General features: G+C 44.7%; 1 protein-coding gene across 2 annotated transcripts in view; it reads left to right on the forward strand.

Annotated features, from left to right (window-relative positions):
* Nucleotides 1–18927, forward strand: part of RLF (RLF zinc finger) — a 91417-nt gene that overhangs the window by 22990 nt on the left and 49500 nt on the right. For both annotated transcript variants that reach the window (XM_033955429.1, XM_033955428.1), the window contains 2 exons: nt 5202–5283; nt 13383–13518. In XM_033955429.1, coding sequence (XP_033811320.1) covers nt 5202–5283; nt 13383–13518 — 218 coding nt within the window. The remainder of the gene's footprint in view (nt 1–5201; nt 5284–13382; nt 13519–18927) is intronic.

The following is an 18927-nucleotide window of genomic DNA, read 5'->3' on the forward strand; positions in this document are numbered from 1 at the left end:
TAGATACACAATTTATATTCTTACCAAATTGAACTCAGTCAGTTGGTATCCAAGGCAACCAAAGGTGAAATGATTTGCTCTAGGATTCAAAGTATCGGTAGGAAAAGTACAATTTGATCCCATGCTTGCAGTCTGCTTCTTAACACTAGGCTTCCATCATCAGATTCTCCAAAGATATTTTTCATGAATTTAGATGAACAAGTTACTACAATCTATTGTGTGCTACTAAGGTATTTTGAAATTCTGTCTAGCAGTGAATGGCATATGGACTTCAACTATATAATTTTTCTCTTGCAGCTTTTTGTTATTATAATTTCTTTATTCATTTTTTCATATTACAACAAGTGTATCAGAAAAATTTATATGATCTTATAAATACACACTTGATTTACCTTCATGACCACTTTAAGTACAATATATCATATTTATATACATATTTTATAATGTTCTAAATAATATGTAATTCATTTAATATGTATGACCAATATAAATAAAATAAACCCCCCCTCCCAATCCCTCCCTACCTATTTCAGAAAATCTAACCTAATCCTTTAAAATTTATTAATTAATTCATACATATTGTGAGATAAATAAAATAATACCCACCCACATCCCCATTTAACAAATATCTTATTATGGGAAAATGTTATTAATCATTACAAAAATCTGCTAATGGCCTCCAAATCTTCTGAAATTTACCAAAGTAACCTTTCTGTGTTGCTATTGTGCGCTCCATTTTATATATATATGGCATACCGAATTCCACCAAAAGTTATAACTTAATCTGTCATAATTTTTCCAGTTACATGTTATTTGTTGAATTGCTACTCCAGTTAATATGAATAAAAGTTTATTATTATGTGACAAAATTTGACTTTTTGCTCTCATTGTTGTACCAAATAAAATAGTATCATAAGTCAAGGCTACTGGATTGTCCATCATCCTATTTATTTGAGGCCAAATTGATTTCCAAAATAATAATATATATGGACAATAGAATAAAAGATGATCTAATGTCCCAGCCTCAAGATGACAGTGCCAACATTTATTAGACTTAGAGCTATCTAATTTTTGTAAACGAACAGGGGTCCAAAAAGCTCTATGCAAAAGAAAAAACCATGTTTGTCTCATAGATGCTGATACTGTACATCTTATCCTCCAAGACCAAAGTCGTGGCCATTGAGATGCATTAATTTGATGCTTAATCTCAATGCTCCAAATGTCTCTAAGACCATGTTTTGGTTTTTTATTTACAAATCCAGATATTAATTTATACCATATTGCGGCCTGGTGACCAGTAGAAGCCAACTGAAAGCATAAGAATTCTAGGCTATGATAATTGTTATTCTTCTCTTGCAGCTTTTTGAAAAATTTATCTTATAAATGCTGGGTGCCTTTAACACAAGCCTTTTAACTTTTATGAGACTGATGTATTTCCTCTCTTTCAACCCATTCAATCTCCATATCTTCCTAAAACGGACCACTTCAGTCATCAAGGGTTACACCTCACTGATCCTCATGAAGACTCCTGTAATGAATCCTTTCTTTTGTGAGCTCTCAATTGCATAAAAAGAGTTTTTATATATGTGGTTTCTGCAGAAATGTTCCACAGCTTGTACAAGCGACATTCTTTGAGGACAAGCAGGCATACCTTCTCTCTTATCAAGCGGCATTATGGGGCAACGATCTGAAACAACTACTGACGCTTGCCAATACATATAGGGATTTTAGGAGACAAATGAAAACATACTTGTTCTTAAAGTACATAGGTAACTGATTCGCAGAATATCTCTCCCAATACCAGACCACCAGATCTGCTAAACAATAGACACTAACTATGTCAATTCTATTCAATTTGTAACATTCTCTATAATCATTGTAAACCGCATAGAACTTCACGGTCCTCCGGTATATAAACAGATATTATTATTATTATTATAATATTATCACACATTGGTGATGTCATCCACGGAACCTGATATGGATGCTATCAAGTACACTTGTCACTTTAAATCTTTAGGTAGTGCCCATACCGCGTGCATATTGGTCCCTTCCTCCTGATGCTGGCTCGTGACATCATCTTTTGTAGAGCTTCAATTTTCTCTTCATTACATCAAGCTTTTGCCTTCTTTTTTTGGGCCTGCCTGTACTTATTTTTCAATATTTTCCTCATAATTTCTTGTTTTTATCGTGTTCGAGTATTTTACCTGACTTTTGGTTCATTTTTGTCAAATTTTAGAATTGTCCTTCTGGCCACTCTAAGCCCTGTTTTCCTCTTGGGAGCGTCAACCATTTTTCAACATCCTAGTTACTTGACTTCCCCAGGCCATTGAGCCCTTTGACTTTGCATCAACCATTCTCCCCTCCATGTCGAGAGGGTACCTGAGTGGCTTTCAGAAATGTTCTCAATGTAATTGGACCGGGGGATGGGGGGGAGTGCTCACTGTGGGCACGGGGACAAGGCCATCCACCACCTCTTGGAGCGGAACATCTTTCAACATATACAGACTTCTTTCAACATGTTTGCTACTTTCTTTCATGCTTAAGTAGATAAATTATTGAACACCCCTCGTTTGTGTGCATCAAATTTCCTGGAAGGCTGTGGAAACTTGCACAGAGCAGCTATGGTTATGGCTGGGTCTGTACTAAATGTTCGTATTTAATTTGATTCAGCCTTCAATAGTGCCCCGAATACATTATTTGTATTCAGCTAAGTAACAGGTTCAATCTGCTCAGGCAGGAAGGAGGGGGCCCATATTGTGGGTAGAAATCAACGGAATCATCACTGAAACTGCTCAAAAGCATGTGCGATACAAGAAGCCAGTACGTGGTAGGAACTGATTAACTGCAACCATCCTCCAAATCGCTAATAAGAGGAGAAAGGCAAAAGCTAAGGGCAGGTTAAATGAGGGGAGGTGACTCAATGCTGATTTCCAAAGAGCAGCCAGGAAAGAACAACTTCTTAAATGCTCGATACATGAATCTTGAAGAAGTCTATAGGAAGGGCCACACCAAGGAATTATTTGCCATGGTGAAACAAGTGAAAAGGCTTTTCTTAGCATGCCAATCAACCATCAAAGACTGTGATGGAAATGAAATTAGTGATCAGCAGGACATCAAGCAGAGATGGAAAGAATACACAGAGGCATTATACATCAGCACTAGCACTGACTACCCTGAAGAGCTTGGGGGGGTCAAGAGGAAGCAGAACCAGACCTATTGGAAAGTGAAGTGGATTGGGTGCTGAAGCAGCTGCCAAACAACAAAGCACTTGACATTGATGGAATCCCTGCAGAGCTGCTCAAACCAGACCCAAGAGCCACACTGACAGCACTATGCCAGAAGATCTGGAGGACCTGCATATGGCAAAGAACTGGAAAAGATCAGTTTTTACCCCACTGCTGAAGAAAGGCGATGCCAGGGACTGTACCAACTAGAGAACAATTGCCCTAATCCCCCACACCAGCAAGGTGCTTCTAAAGATCATCCAGAGGCACTTGGGCAACTACCTTGATCAAGAACTTCCTGCTAGATTCTGTAAGGGTAGAGGGACCCATGATCATATCGCAAACTTAATGTGGATCTTAGAAAAGACGAGGGAGTACCAGAAGAAGCTCTGTCTGTGCTTCATTGTTTATGCCAAGGCTTTCGACTGTGTTGAGCATGACAAGCTTTGTTTCCACTGAGTGAGGTAAGAGTGCCTGCATACCTGATCAGATTAATCAGATCGCTGTACTATAATCAAGAAGCTACAGTGTGAACCACATATGGAGATACAGAATGGATCAAGATCAAAAAGGGTACAAGACAAGATGCATCCTCTCTCCTTTTCTTTTCAACCTCTATGCAGAAGTAATCATGAGGAAGCTAGACTTGGATGATTCGAGTGTTGGGTTGAAAATAGATGGAAGAACCATCAGCAATCTGCGATACGCAGATGATACTATCCTGCTGACAGAGTGAGAAGGACCTCAAGAAGTTGATCCTGAAACTGAAAGAAGAAAGCTAGAAGTTGGGACTTTGTCTGAACATCAAGAAGATCAAAGTCATGACTACTGTCCACAAGAAAGTCCACATAAAGATCAACAATGAAGAAATAGAAGTGGTTGACATCTTCGTTTTCCTTGGGTCCCTTATTGATCACAGTGGCGGTTGGACAGCAGAGATCAAGCATCGATTAGTACTGGTACGTGTAGCCATGGTGAGCATGGACCAAATATGGAAGTGCTAGGGCATCTGTCACCATCAAACAAAGACTGATCACTGCCATTGTGTTCCCAATCGCAACATATGACTGAGACGTGGACACTCGCGAAAGCAGATAGAAGAAAAATTGACGCCTACGTGCTGTGGTGCTGGAGAAGACTTCTACGAATTTCATGGACAGCTAGGATCACCAACAAAGATGTTCTTGATCATATAAACCCAGAGTTGTCCCTGGAAGGCAAGGTTACCAGACAGAAACGTACCTATTTTAGACATGTGATGAGGGCAAATTCACTAGAAAAGGAGGTGCTACTCGGAATGATTAGTGTTAAAAGGAATTAGGGCAGCCAAAGGCCTGTTGGCTGGATACCATTAAGAATGACACGGGAATGAACATCCAAGTTTTATTAAAATTTAATTGAACGCAAGCAATTGAAAGTAGCCGTGGAAAACAGGGAAGCATGATGAGGATTGGCCTATAGAGAATCCGAGGATTCAACATGACTGAATGGATAGTTGTAGTAGTATTCAGTTGAATAGTGATTTAAATTTGAATACAAATAATCCAGGGATCTACTGTGCTAAATCCTACTGAAATAATCACTTAATCTCTGATTTTGTTTTGCTTCTTTATTTGTTAAAGTTCAGTGCTCATTATTTGTATTTGGTATTCATTTTCAGCCGAATAGTAAAATATTCTATTCAGTACACCTCTTGTTACAACCTTAACATAAATGCACATGAGTGCACACAGCCACCCTACCCTATATAGATATGCACAGACAGGGGTGTTGGAAAGAACACAGAGGTGATTTGTAATTAAGCAGTTTTGAAAGGCTTCCAGTCTGTTTTGATGTAATGTTGGAATAGATTATTGATCCACAGACTTAGTTTGTCAAAAATATTTGGATCAGCGGGACAAAAATGCATGTCTAGAAACTTTAGAAATAATGTATAGTAATACATAACATTATGTCAAACTATTTATATTTCAGGAGTTGTTTTGAACTGCTTTTATCGGTGCCCGATCATGAATTATCCTGTGAAGCATGGTTGCAGTTCCAACAGTCTTTGCAAGTAAGTGTGCTTTTACTTGGGTAGCCCTTGAGTGATTATTTACTAACTGCTTTTTCTATATTAAATGTTTTTTTTTTTCTTTTCCTAACTTTTTTTCCTGTTTAAGCTTGGTTGCAGTTGACTAATTCCATTGAACCAACTCTCTTTTTGTGGTTCTAACTTCATCATCTCTTTTTGTGTCATGTCTTGTCTTGCGTTATCATCCATTTTATGAAGGGGAAGATATTACTGAAATACTTAAGTTAGCAGATATGGATTGGAGAACCTCATCTGGAAAGTCAGAAAGAAGTAGAAAGATGGTAGATGCCTTAGAAACAGCTTTGCCCAGACAAATGGTGATTGAAGGTGCATACATCTTCTAATTTCTTAGTGTCAGTGTCACTGTTCTGCACAAATGGTTGTTATCCTTTCCTACCAGCAGGTAGAAGTAGAGAAAACTGAATTCTGTAAGTGACATCACCAGCATAAACAGAGGTGTTCCCTGGAATAATTCAGAATTTTTCTCTACCTTCAGTAGGTGGTAGGTTGTGCTGACTGTGTCCCTTTCCTTGACCTAGCTCCCCACTCTCCTGGCTGTGACTGCAAAGAGTGGTCAAGCCTAATGGCTGCTCCCAGTTCACAGTCTCGGGACCGTTCCTGGTTGAACTTAGAGCTTGGTTCTGCAACCCCCAGTCACACTTCTTAGTGCCATTGCATGAGGCTTTGGCCCAGTCCTTCAGGGCTTTGTCTGATGGGTGCTTGTCCCCATTCCCCCTAACCCATCTTGTTTTGGGTGTACTCCCCCATGGGCTCCCTTGCAGCTCCCAAACTTTCCAAAAATGCTTGCTTCAGCAGCACATACACAAAAAAGAGAATATAATAACAATTAGCCTGGCTAGCTTTATGCCCTTTATCTGGGGCTAATGCCAGTATAAAGAACTAAGTAGGGAATTTTCCTTTAGTTGTATCCAGAGAGAGCTGAGGATGGTGGAGATGCCAGAGCTTTGAGCTGAGTTAGGCTGAGGCATTTGGGCAAGCCCGTTCGCATCAGCTACGTGGTAGGGCATGCTGGCTGGCACACGTGGCTCAGTCGGCAGAGCTGAGCAGGGATAAAGGATTATTTTTATAGTATGTAAATAGTATGTGGCTCATTCAGGTTGGTCTTTCTCTACTTTTTACATGTGCTGTTCTCCCCCACCCCCCTTTAGTTCAAATGGATGCATTCTTCGTATAGTGTTCCTGCCAAGGCAATTTGGTAGTTAGAATCCTTCCTTCTCTCTCAATTCACTCGCAGGGAGAATAAATCCCTGGTCATGTGATGGGCTTTTTCATTTTTTCCCAATCCAGGTCCCTTTGCAAGGGAGTGGGATTGTTTTGGTTCCAGAGCTTGACCCAGATAGTTAAGCAGACCTTTCACAGATCCCTTCTTGGGACCTGACCCTCACCCTAATCCTCATCCTCTTAATGAGAGCCCCAAGAGGATTGGCAAGGGCCCTGTTTTGAGGTCTCAGTACTTGGTTGTTTCAGAGGGTCCAAATCCTTCGGAAAGACTGGAGGAGGACTCTGTGGTCCTGTCAGGCTCCAGTCCCCAGTGAAATCCAGTTCCAAGGACCCTCCCTGTCAGGCTGTAGAAGAGTGGTCTCATGGATTCCTGATCTTTTGTTGTGAGACGATGTCTCATCTCTTAGGCAAGAACATGGAGCCTTTGGTTATGCTTAAGCCTCAACAAGAACAGGTCCTCACTCGTCAGGGTAGCCTGGGCTCTTGGTCAGCGCAAGTGCATCCCCAGTGAAGTACAGCCGTGATTCGATGGCAAAATCCCGCAAAAGTTCAAAACTGTAACCGCAGGAGCCCTCTGCCCCTCAGGGACAGGGATTTCCCCCTTGAATTTATTAATATGATGTTTCAGTCATGTCTGATTAACAAGGGTCTTATCGATCCATCTGGGATTGTGGCCCTGATAACTATGGGGGGTTTGCTTCCCAAGACCCCACATCCCAGGCAGAAGTGTCATGCACACTCTGGTGACAGTCTGTTTTCAGAAGATTAGGATTGTATTTTTATGCCTTTCTTTCCCTGACAGGAGCTTCTACAGTGGGTGATGATACTGCAGCCACAGAACTGCAGGACATTGATCTGGCGGACGCTTTGGATTTTGGTTAGGACCCTATTGTACGCAGACTGTCAGCACTGATAGGGATGATCTCGGGCTCCCTCCAGGAGTCAAAGTTAGACTCCTCAAGCCTCGGCAGTGCAGTGTTTGCTTATGAGTAGCACTAAGCCATAGTCTTCCTATTTTCCAAAGCGTCAGGATATCACAAAGATGCTTACGGATCACTGGGAACTGGAAGGGCCCCTGTGGGTGGCCAAGGCTATGTCTAAGCTCTATTTGGTGGTGAATGTATTTAGCCAACTTTTGTTCCCCCCAAAGGTGGATTCTCTGGTGGTGCAGATTACCAAGCTCATACAGTGGTGCCTCGCTTAACGGACGCCTCGCACAGCGAACGCTGCGCACAACGAACTTTATGTCTTGATCCGTACAACGAACTTCGTTTCACACAACGAAGTCGCCCGAGCTGCATCCTTCCGCGCAGGCACTGCGCTTAACTGCCCTCTCTCCGCCTGGTTCCCTCTTGCCCCCCCGACTCCCCGACACGATCGGGGCAAGAGGGAGCTCAAGCCCTCTTGCCCCCCCCGACTCCCCGACACGATCGGGGCAAGAGGGAGCTCAAGCCCTCTTGCCCCCCCGACTCCCCGACATGATCGGGGCAAGAGGGAGCTCAAGCCCTCTTGCCCCCCCGACTCCCCGACACGATCGGGGCAAAAGGGAGCTCAAGCCCTCTTGCCCCCCCGACTCCCCGACACGATCGGGGCAAAAGGGAGCCCAAGCCCTCTTGCCCCGCCGATTCCCCAACTCCCCGACAATATCGGGCCAGGAGGGAGCCCAAGTCCTCCTGGCCACGGCGACCCCCTAACCCCACCCTGCACTACATTACGGGCAGGAGGGATCCCAGGCCCTCCTGCCCTCGACGCAAACCCCCCCTCCCCCCAACGACCGCCCCCCCCAAGAACCTCCGACCGTCCCCCCCAGCCGACCCGCGACCCCCCTGGCCGACCCCCACGACACCCCCAACCCCCTTCCCCGTACCTTTCTGTAGTTGGCCGGACAGACGGGAGCCAAACCCGCCTGTCCGGCAGGCAGCCATCGACGGAATGAGGCCGGATTGGCCCATCCGTCCCAAAGCTCCGCCTACTGGTGGGGCCTAAGGCGCCTGGGCCAATCAGAATAGGCCCGGGAGCCTTAGGTCCCTCCTGGGGGCAGGGCCTGAGGCACATGGTCGGGTTGGGCCCATGTGCCTCAGGCCCCGCCCCCAGGAGGGACCTAAGGCTCCCGGGCCTATTCTGATTGGCCCAGGCGCCTTAGGCCCCACCAGTAGGCGGAGCTTTGGGACGGATGGGCCAATCCGGCCTCATTCCGTCGATGGCTGCCTGCCGGACAGGCGGGTTTGGCTCCCGTCTGTCCGGCCAACTACAGAAAGGTACGGGGAAGGGGGTTGGGGGTGTCGTGGGGGTCGGCCAGGGGGGTCGCGGGTCGGCTGGGGGGGACGTTCGGAGGTTCTTGGGGGGGGCGGTCGTTGGGGGGGGGGGGGTTTGCGTCGAGGGCAGGAGGGCCTGGGATCCCTCCTGCCCGTAATGTAGTGCAAGGTGGGGTTAGGGGGTCGCCGTGGCCAGGAGGACTTGGGCTCCCTCCTGGCCCGATATTGTCGGGGAGTTGGGGAATCGGCGGGGCAAGAGGGCTTGGGCTCCCTTTTGCCCCGATCGTGTCGGGGAGTCGGGGGGGCAAGAGGGCTTGAGCTCCCTTTTGCCCCGATCGTGTCGGGGAGTCGGGGGGGGCAAGAGGGCTTGAGCTCCCTCTTGCCCCGATCGTGTCGGGGAGTCGGGGGGGCAAGAGGGCTTGAGCTCCCTCTTGCCCCGATCGTGTCGGGGAGTCGGGGGGGGGGCAAGAGGGCTTGAGCTCCCTCTTGCCCCGATCGTGTCGGGGAGTCGGGGGGGCAAGAGGGCTTGAGCTCCCTCTTGCCCCGATCGTGTCGGGGGCGCCAGGGACCACACGGAGTCACCCACCGTACCACCCGATTCGGGTAAGCGCAGGTATCGGTGGGTGGCTTATTTGCGGGGGGGTGCCTTATTTTACATTTTTTTCTAAAAAGGGGGGGCTGTCTTATTTGATGGCCCTGCCTTATCATCGGGGAAACACGGTAGAAAAAAAAAAAAATGAACAGTTAAGTCCCAGTTTTTGCCGCTGAGACTCTGCCCTCTCACTGTAAAATTAGACTCTACTTAGTCTGTCTTTAAATTTAAAAAAATGTGTGTTGTTTTAAAAAACAATTATGTTTTTAGATGTATCTAAATAAAAATAATAACCAAAAATTTATCTTTTTTTATGTCATCTTAGCATATTTTATGCTACAGAACGAATTATTTTTTTTTAACATGTATTGTTATGGGAAAACGCGTTTCACACAACGAACGTTTCACATAACAAACTTGCTCCTGGAACGGATTAAGTTCGTTGTGTGAGGCACCACTGTATTTCTAACCAGTGAAGGTGGTGTGGTATTGAAAGACACCCAAGACTGCAGTACAGATTTTGTCCTCAAACGGCTTTTCAACTCTGTGACCTCTGATTTGAGAGTGGCCACAGTTGCATCTTTTGTCGCCAGTGTTTCACTCCAAATTACGTCACGATCTGGATTCTGTGGTGGACAAAGATTTTCCATTTTTGATTATTGGAGTGGATTTCATGGCTAATGCCCAGAGTTGTGAGCAAGCTGTCAGCTTACTCTATCTTCGCACACAGAATACTGTGGATTAGACAGTGATCAGGTGATTCTTCTTTAAAGGCGACCCTAAGTAAGCTGCCATTTAAAGGGCAGTTACTTTTTTGGTAAAGGCCTGGATGGCCTTATGGCCAGTGTATAAGCCGTAAACCAAAATCCTTACAGGATAGCAGGCCTCGGACCTCTAAAGAATTGGGGTGTGGTACTTTTTGTGCTTTCAGGCAATATCGCTAATATTCTGGAGGTTCCTCAAGCCAGAGACCATTTAAAATGCTAGACAGAGATTTTGGAGGGACCAGACAACCCTAATCATTGGGAGTCCACCCTACCTCCGCTACAAAGAAGCAAATATGATGCCAGCCTGGTGGCCAAACTTCCATTCATTGGAGGGAGGCTCTTGGCATTTTTAGAGGACTGGTTGGAGATCACTACAGATCGCTGGGTTCTGGACATTCTGCGGGAGGGGTACAAATCGGGTTCTATCATCCCCTTCTGGATCTTTTTCTGGACTCCCCAGCGGGAAAACCAGAAAAGGCGGCAAAAGTCAGAGCAACAGTATATAGAAGCCATAGAGCCTGTTCCGGAGATACACAATATACTTTATTGGGCTCTGGCAGATACTCGATATCTTTATCATGCCAAAAAGAGGCTCCGAGGATTGCATCTCAAAGCAGTCAGTGGGGTCCTCAAAATCCCACTTTTCTGGATGGAAACGGTGAGGTTAATGATCTCATCAATTGCACTGGGGGAATTTCTAGCCTCTCTGGACTTGACAGAGGCCTACATACATATTCCCATATTTCCAGAGCACAGGAAATATATGAGTTTCCATGTATTGGAACAGCATTTCCAGTTCGCAGCTTTGCCTTTTGGGCTGGGTATAGTACCGCGGACATTCACCAAGGTGATGGTGGTTGTTGCAGCCCACCTGCACAGAATTGGCATTCAAGTCCATCCGTATATGGATGTTTAGCTCTTCAGAGCCCAATCCAAGGGACACCAGGCGGTTTGCCAAATTGTCTAGTTGCTACAGAAGCTCGACTAGGTGATCAGCTTTTGGAAGAGTTACCGTGTTCCGACGCAAGAGTTGGAATATTTAGGAGTTCTTTTCGCCACAGGAGTGAACAAAGTATTTCTTCAAGTTTCAAGTTTATTAAAATTTTGATAAAACGCTAATCATAAATTCTAAGCGTTTTACAATTTAAAAAAAAAGGGAAACATTGAACAGATAAGTACCGACTAGACAATACTTGACAGACATAAAAAACGAAAGGAAAGTGGGGGAGAACTATAATTTTAACGTAAAGAAGACAGAGGGTAAAAAATAGTATGGAGGTTAGGAATATCAGATTATTAAACAACCCAGGCGGTCGCTAAACCTGTTCAGCAATCATATGCGTCTTGGAAGAGGAAGCATTTTAGATTTCCCTTAAATTTATCTAAATTTTGTTCGTCCCTAATGAGGTGGTAAGGAGTTCCATACTGTGGGAGCTGTAATAACAAAAGAAGAGGCCCACAAGGTGAAGCTTCTCTAACAGATCTGAGCCTTTTATAGCACGCCCGTTCTGACAGCCTGGCAATACGTACAGGTACTGAGGTTGATGGTTGCAACCATAGACATTGTATCCCAGGTAAGAACCCCCTTATGCCCAATCCAGGAGGCGCTCCTTTCCTGTTGGTGTCTGCAGAGGGATCTGCTGCATCAACAGCTTCCTTGGAGGCTCATCATGGTCTAGTCTGGTGATTGAATCCTCTCTTCTTTCCAGAAAAGCTCCCCTTCGCATCTTAACATGGGTGATCTTGATGACGGATGCTAGCCTTTACGGTCGGGGAGCACATTGTGATGAACGTCTGGTTCAGGGGCGTTGGTCCCCTTCCCAGAGGAAGTGGTCGATCAGTCATTTGGAATTTTAGGCGATTCGTCTGGCTCTTTTGAAATTCGAGAATGCACTGCAAAACAAAGCGGTTCAAGTCTTCTCGGACAATGCCACGGCAGTAGCCTATGCCAATCACCATGGGGGCACAAGGAGTGTGACTCTGTGCCTGGAAGCCCAAATGCTCTTTTGATGGGCAGAAGCTCATCTTCTAGTGCTTTTGGCAGCACAAGTAGCTGGAGTGGACAATGTACAAACAGATTTTTTCAGCCGCCAGTCACTGGATCCCAGGGAATGGTCGCTATCCCAGAAAGATGGGGGACATCCAACGTTCGACCTGATGGCATCGGCTGCCAACAAGAAAACAGCTTGATTCTTCGGCCAAAGGCGTGAACCAGGCAGCAAAGGTCTGGACGCCATGGTCCAGCCGTGGCCTAAATCAGGTTTCCTTTATGCTTTCCCTCTGTGCAGAATCACAGTACACCAGGGAAAAGTGATTCTAGTGGCACCAGATTGGACGAGATGCTCGTGGTATGCAGACTTGGTATGTCTACAACTGGGTTAGGGTCTCAATCTTCCCTGTCATTCAAGTCTTCTCATGTAGCGCCCAGTAGTCCTACAGGATCCATAATGCTTTGGTCTTACAGCATGGCTCTTGAACACCCAGCACTAGTTCACAGGGGCTACTCGTATGGTGTAGTTGCTACCATTTTATGAGTAAAAAGAAGTTGACTGTTACAGTGTATACGAAGGCCTGAAAGGGTTTCCAATCCTGGTGCATTCAGAAGGGCGAAGACCCAGGCACTGTGTCAATCCTGGCGATGCTTGCTTTTCTACAGGAGGGCCTGGAAAATGGCCTAGCAGTCGACTCCCCCAGTTCTTCAATCCTCTGACAGTAATTTCTAGTTGTCACAGTGGTTTTTAATACTGATGTTAGTCTTGACTAACAGTGTTCTTGTCTGTATTGCCATTTGTATTGCTGTATTGTCATTTAATTATGCATCTATTATGTGAACCACTTAGGTTTAAGCAGGGGTACAAGTTTTTAAATAAATTAACCTTTTCCTATCGTAATAAATTTTATGTTATGCTGGTTCCAATCGTAATTATTTTAGCAAAGTTTTGTATTATTCACCGTTATCATTTACGGCTATTGTAAACACAATGGCCCAAAAGATGGGACAAATGATAGGTAGAAGGTGTACTGTATGTCCCATGCCATGGGACATACGATGGCAACGACATTTTTTGAAATGCCCCGTCAAACGGAACACACAATAGGAAAAGGTTAAATAAAAATAAATTATATTTGCAGTTGTCATTCCTGTATATCCATTGCTGTCTGTGTCTGTTATTTCTGACCCCAAAACTAAGAAAAGTGATTGATATGACTTTTTTTGGTTTCTAGAAGTCACATGATGCTTTACTGGAATTTGGGAACAATAACCTTAAAGCACTGGTTGATATTACTAAGGAAGGCGGTGTTTGGAAGAATCCATTATATCTTAAAATTCTCTCTCAGCAGCCAGTGGAAGTGGAAGAAGGTAAAATGAGCATTTTTCAAACTTTATTTAGAGTAGAAAGAATGCACAAGCAAACTAAAAATCATGCAGTAAAATGAATACATCACAAACTTAATGTGTGTCAGATTCTATGCATGAGATATATCAATCATAGCTTCTCTTAATTATAACTTTAGATGAAGGCAACCCAGAAATGAAAAGAAATTTTGCAGTAGGACCCATTCTAAGACAAATCTGAAAGGACAGAACATCCCCAAATTGAGCTGTCCCTTCCTTTAGTGTAAAGAATTGATGGTGAATGCTAAAGACATTGATCTATTACTATAATCAAATTCCAAAACATAACAATTATGTAGTGAGCTATGTGCACCAGGTGTATAAGAAACTTTATTGTTTGTATGTTGTAATTTAAATTTCTAAAACAGGCAGATATTTAAAAAAACAAAACAGTAGTTATGGCTAAACAGAGAAATAATAGAATGAAAAAGAAATTCAATGCATTTAGGACACAAGTTCAAACAAATAAGAAAAATGTATCTTATCAAGTATCTACCCCAGATACTTGCAGTATGTCCCCTAAATCTTGTCTTATTTAAATAGCAGGGTCAGTTTTCCCTGAATTACTATTTGGGCTTGTTTCATTTGAATGGGTGAAATGTGGTATTGTATTGGTTTGTCATTTTGATTCACCAACACTATGTGGTTTGTTATGAACAGAAGGATGCTCATGACATATCAGAGATAGAGGTTTGTAAAATCTTGAGTGATGTGGGCATCTGAAATTGCTCTGGTAACTGACATGGGAATAGGTGGAGCAACAAAAGAGCACTTGCGATACTAATGTTCCAGATTTAGCGGAGGAGGGGGGAAGGATCATCAAATCTCAAAGTACTCTTCTCTCCTTCCAGGTCTCCAAACAAGTTAGCAACCCCCCCCCCCCACACACACCTTATCCTATGTTCACCAAGTCCTTAGTGCCTGCAGGCACTTACGCTTGGATTTTCTAACCGATGGCGGGCACCACTTGCATGTCAATCACGCAACAGTGCCCACACATCCCTCAACACTCCCCTTGTACCTTTGGATGGAAAACCAGTAAGGGGGATGTCCCATTCCCTCCTGCCAGCAGGCCTGCTTCTTCAACATGACGGGCCTTCCCCTTCCTTTTGCGCCATTAAAAGGCATGCCTTCTGGCAGGAGGGAGTAGGCATCTCTCTTGCCTGATTTCCATCTAAAGGTACAAGGGGTGTGTGAAGGGTTGTGAGGATGTCGGGGATGTGTAAAGGGAAGTGTTGGGCTTAGTGGGAAGGGGTTCTCTTTGGAGGGGTGCTGGGGGGATCAGTGAGTGGATGAATGGGTAGGAGGGAGGGAGAGAAGAATCAGGGATCTCTGTGCTGGTTTAGCTAATTATGGCAAGGGAATCCCCAATCAACTGAGCTGGTAGGACTTCTCGAAGCCGTGGTTTTGGGGAATCATAGAGACATAGAAACATAGAAATAGACGGCAGATAAGGGCCCACGGCCCATCCAGTCTGCCCACCCTAATGACCCTCCCCTACCTTTACCTTGTGAATAGATCCCACGTGTCGATCCCATTTGGCCTTAAAATCAGGCACGCAGCTGGCCTCAATCACCTGAAGTGGAAGACTATTCCAGCGATCAACTACCCTTTCAGTAAAAAAGAACTTCCTGGTGTCACCTCGCAGTTTCCCGCCTCTGATTTTCCACGGATGACCTCTTGTTGCCGTGAGACCCTTGAAAAAGAAGATATCTTCCTCTGTCTTGACGCGGCCCGTGAGATATTTGAACGTCTCGATCATGTCTCCCCTCTCTCTGCGCTCCTCGAGTGAGTATAGCTGTAATTTTTCTAGCCGTTCCTCGTACGGGAGATCCTTGAGTCCCGAGACCATCCGAGTGGCCATTCTCTGGACCGACCCTGCGATAATGCGGCCTCCAAAATTGCACACAGTACTCCAGGTGGGGCCTCACCATGGATCTATACAATGGCATAATGACCTCCGGCTTACGGCTGACGAAACCCCTGCGTATGCAACCCATGATTTGTCTTGCCTTAGATGAAGCTTTCTCCACTTGATTGGCAGCCTTCATGTCCTCACTGACGATCACCCCTAAGTCTCGCTCTGCTACCGTTCTTGTTAGGATCTCACCATTAAGGGTATAAGTCCTGCATGGATTTTGGCTACCCAAGTGCATAACTTTGCATTTTTTGGCATTGAAACTGAGTTGCCAGGTCCTAGACCAGCGCTCCAGTAGGAGTAGATCGTGCATCATGTTGTCGGGCATTGAGTTTTTGTCCGTTGTGCTTTTGCCCACTACATTGCTTAGCTTGGCGTCATCGGCGAATAATGTTATTTTACCTCGGAGCCCTTCTGTCAAGTCACTTATGAAGATATTGAACAGATCGGGCCCAAGACCGAGCCTTGGGGCACTCCACTGATCACCTCCATCATTTCAGAGGGGGTGCCGTTTACCATTATCCTTTGAAGCCTACCTCCAAGCCAGTTCCCAACCCATTTTGTCAATGTCTCGCCCAATCCTATAGAACTCATTTTACTTAGCAACCTGCGGTGTGGTACACTATCGAATGCTTTGCTAAAGTCCAGGTACACGATGTCCAGGGACTCCCCAACATCTAGCTTCCTCGTCACCCAGTCAAAGAAGCTGATCAGGTTGGATTGGCAGGATCTCCCCTTAGTAAATCCATGTTGACGGGGATCCCGCAGGTTCTCCTCATCAAGGATTGTGTCTAATTGGTGTTTGATTAAGGTTTCCATTAGTTTGCTCAATACTGATGTGAGACTCACCGGTCTATAGTTTGCTGCCTCAATTTTTGAGCCTTTCTTGTGAAGTGGAATGACGTTAGCCGTCCTCCAGTCCAATGGGACGCTGCCTGTACTAAGGGAGAGGTTGAAGAGCACGGACAGCGGTTCCGCCAAGACATCACTCAACTCCCTGAGCACCCTGGGGTGTAGGTTGTCAGGCCCCATAGCCTTGTTAACCTTGAGCCTTGACAGTTCATCGTAGACACTGCTGGGTGTAAACTTGAAATTACTAAATGGGTCAGCCGAGCTAACCCTTGTCTGTAGCTGAGGGCCTTGCCCCGGCGCTTCTCGGGTGAAGACTGAGCAGAAATATTCATTTAATAGTTGTGCCTTTTCCGAGTCTTTTTCCACATATTCTCCATCTGGTTTCCTAAGACGTACTATCCCTCCCGAGTTTTTTCTTCTGTCACTGATGTACCTGAAGAATGATTTATCTCCCTTCTGGATGTTCTTTGCTAGAGACTCTTCCATGTGGAATTTAGCCTCCCTGACTGCAGTTTTGACGGCTTTAGACTTGGTCAGGTATTCTGCTCTAGAGTCTTGTTTCCCTGATTGTTTGTAAGAGATGAATTCTTTTTTCTTCTTCTTGATGAGGTCTGAGATCTCCGCAGTGAACCACTGCGGCTTATTGTTCCTACGCCGTTTACTTACTAATTTAACATAGCGGTTTGTCGCTTCCTGTATGGTGGCTTTCAGAGTCGACCACATTTCTTCTACGCTATTGGTTTCTGCTTGGCTTTGTAGCACCTGGTGAACAAATTCTCTCATGTTCTGGAAGTTTGTGTCCTTGAATTTGAGGACCTTGGTCAGTGTGGTAGGTTTAGTGAAGCCTTTCCTAAGATTGAACCATATCATGTTGTGGTCGCTGGAGGCCTGTGTTTCTCCCACCGAGACTTCTGTGACACTTTCCCCATTGGTAAGTAACAGGTCCAGTATTGCCTGATCCCTTGTTGGGTCCAACACCAGTTGCCTGAGACGTGCTCCCCTCAAAGAGTTCAATAGCCTCCTACTGCTGCCGGAAGCAGAGGTAAGTGTGTCCCAATCCACATCAGGCATGTTGAAGTCACCTAACAGTACTGTGTCCCCACGCAAGGTGATATTCTCTATATCTCCTATTAACTCCATATCTAGGTCATCCTGTTGTCTTGGGGGTCTGTAAATTACGCCAAGATACAGGCATTTGTCCTTTCCTCTGGCCAAATTGACCCAAAGAGATTCCCCAGTGTACTGGACGTCTGCGATTCTTGTGACCTTAATGAATCCTGCCAGCTCAACTGATTGGGGAGTTCCCTGCTGCGATCAGCCGATGGTAACCTGAGGACTATTTTCGGGATCCCTCAGCAAAGACAGGCGCCAAAAATGTAGGACAGGATTTTTTGGGCCTACATTTCTGGTGCTTATCTTTGCGTGAATTGTGCCTATGTAGGCACGATTCTGGTGCCTTTTATTTAGGTGCCAGTAGGCACTTCAACCTCACCATTTTTGCTGTTTCTAACAGTGTTCTTCAATTAACTTAGGTGCTAGTAGTGCGCTGGGTTTAAAATTTCCCTGTTAATATCCTGTACTAAGAAAGGATATAGTTGGGGAATCCAAGATTTAGGGGTGATAAGAATTATGCATGATCCAGTGTATTAGACAGCAAGTCTGTCAAGGACAATAGCAAGAAGATGCCTTGCTATTTGGTTTTAGCAATAATTATTTTTGTGATACTTGTAGTATAGTGTTCAGAAAGGAAGAGATGAAGAAGACAAGAGGGGTGATAAATTGACTGAGAAATGCTAATTTTCCCATTTAAATTACATCCATGGTTACTTTAGAATTTGGATGGAAGAGACCTCAGCATTGTGACTTTGCTGACCACATCTTTGTTTTTTGTTTTTCCAAATCTTTATTCATTTTTATATCTCACAACAAGTGAACAATAATACAACAATTGGTTCATACAAATCACTTGAAAATCTTTTCTATTATCATTGTAAATACATAAATTTAAGTCCCTCCCACACCCTCCCCTTCCACCAATAATATAATTCAAGCATATTATACATATATTCAAAGATACTGAAAAGCCAGTACAATAACAATATACCTCCCCTTTTCCATTCTTATAACATACTATTTGTGCAAAAAAGGTATCTAATCATCACAATATGCTGTCAATAGCCCCCACATCTTTGTTACATAAGAACATAAGAATAGACTTACTGGGTCAGACCAATGGTCCATCAAGCCCGGTAGCCCGTACTCACGGTGGCCAATCCAGGTTACTAGTACCTGGCCAAAACCCAAGGAGTAGCAATATTCCATGCTACCGATCTAGGGTAAGCAGTGGCTTACCCCATGTCTTTCTCAATAACAGACTATGGACTTTTCCTCCAGGAACCTGTCCAAACCTTCCTTAAAACCAGCTACGCTATCTGCTCTTACCACATCCTGTGGCAACGCATTCCAGAGCTTAACTATTCTCTGAGTGAAAAATAATTTCCTCCTATTGGTTTTAAAAGTATTTCCCTGTACAGTGTTCTCCCTAGGGCCTTTTAGCCGGGCGGCCCGCCCAGCTAATTTAGATGAGCGCCCGGCTATCATCC

Source organism: Geotrypetes seraphini, chromosome 8 (genome assembly GCF_902459505.1).
Source record: "Geotrypetes seraphini chromosome 8, aGeoSer1.1, whole genome shotgun sequence".
NCBI classification, from domain to species: domain Eukaryota; kingdom Metazoa; phylum Chordata; class Amphibia; order Gymnophiona; family Dermophiidae; genus Geotrypetes; species Geotrypetes seraphini.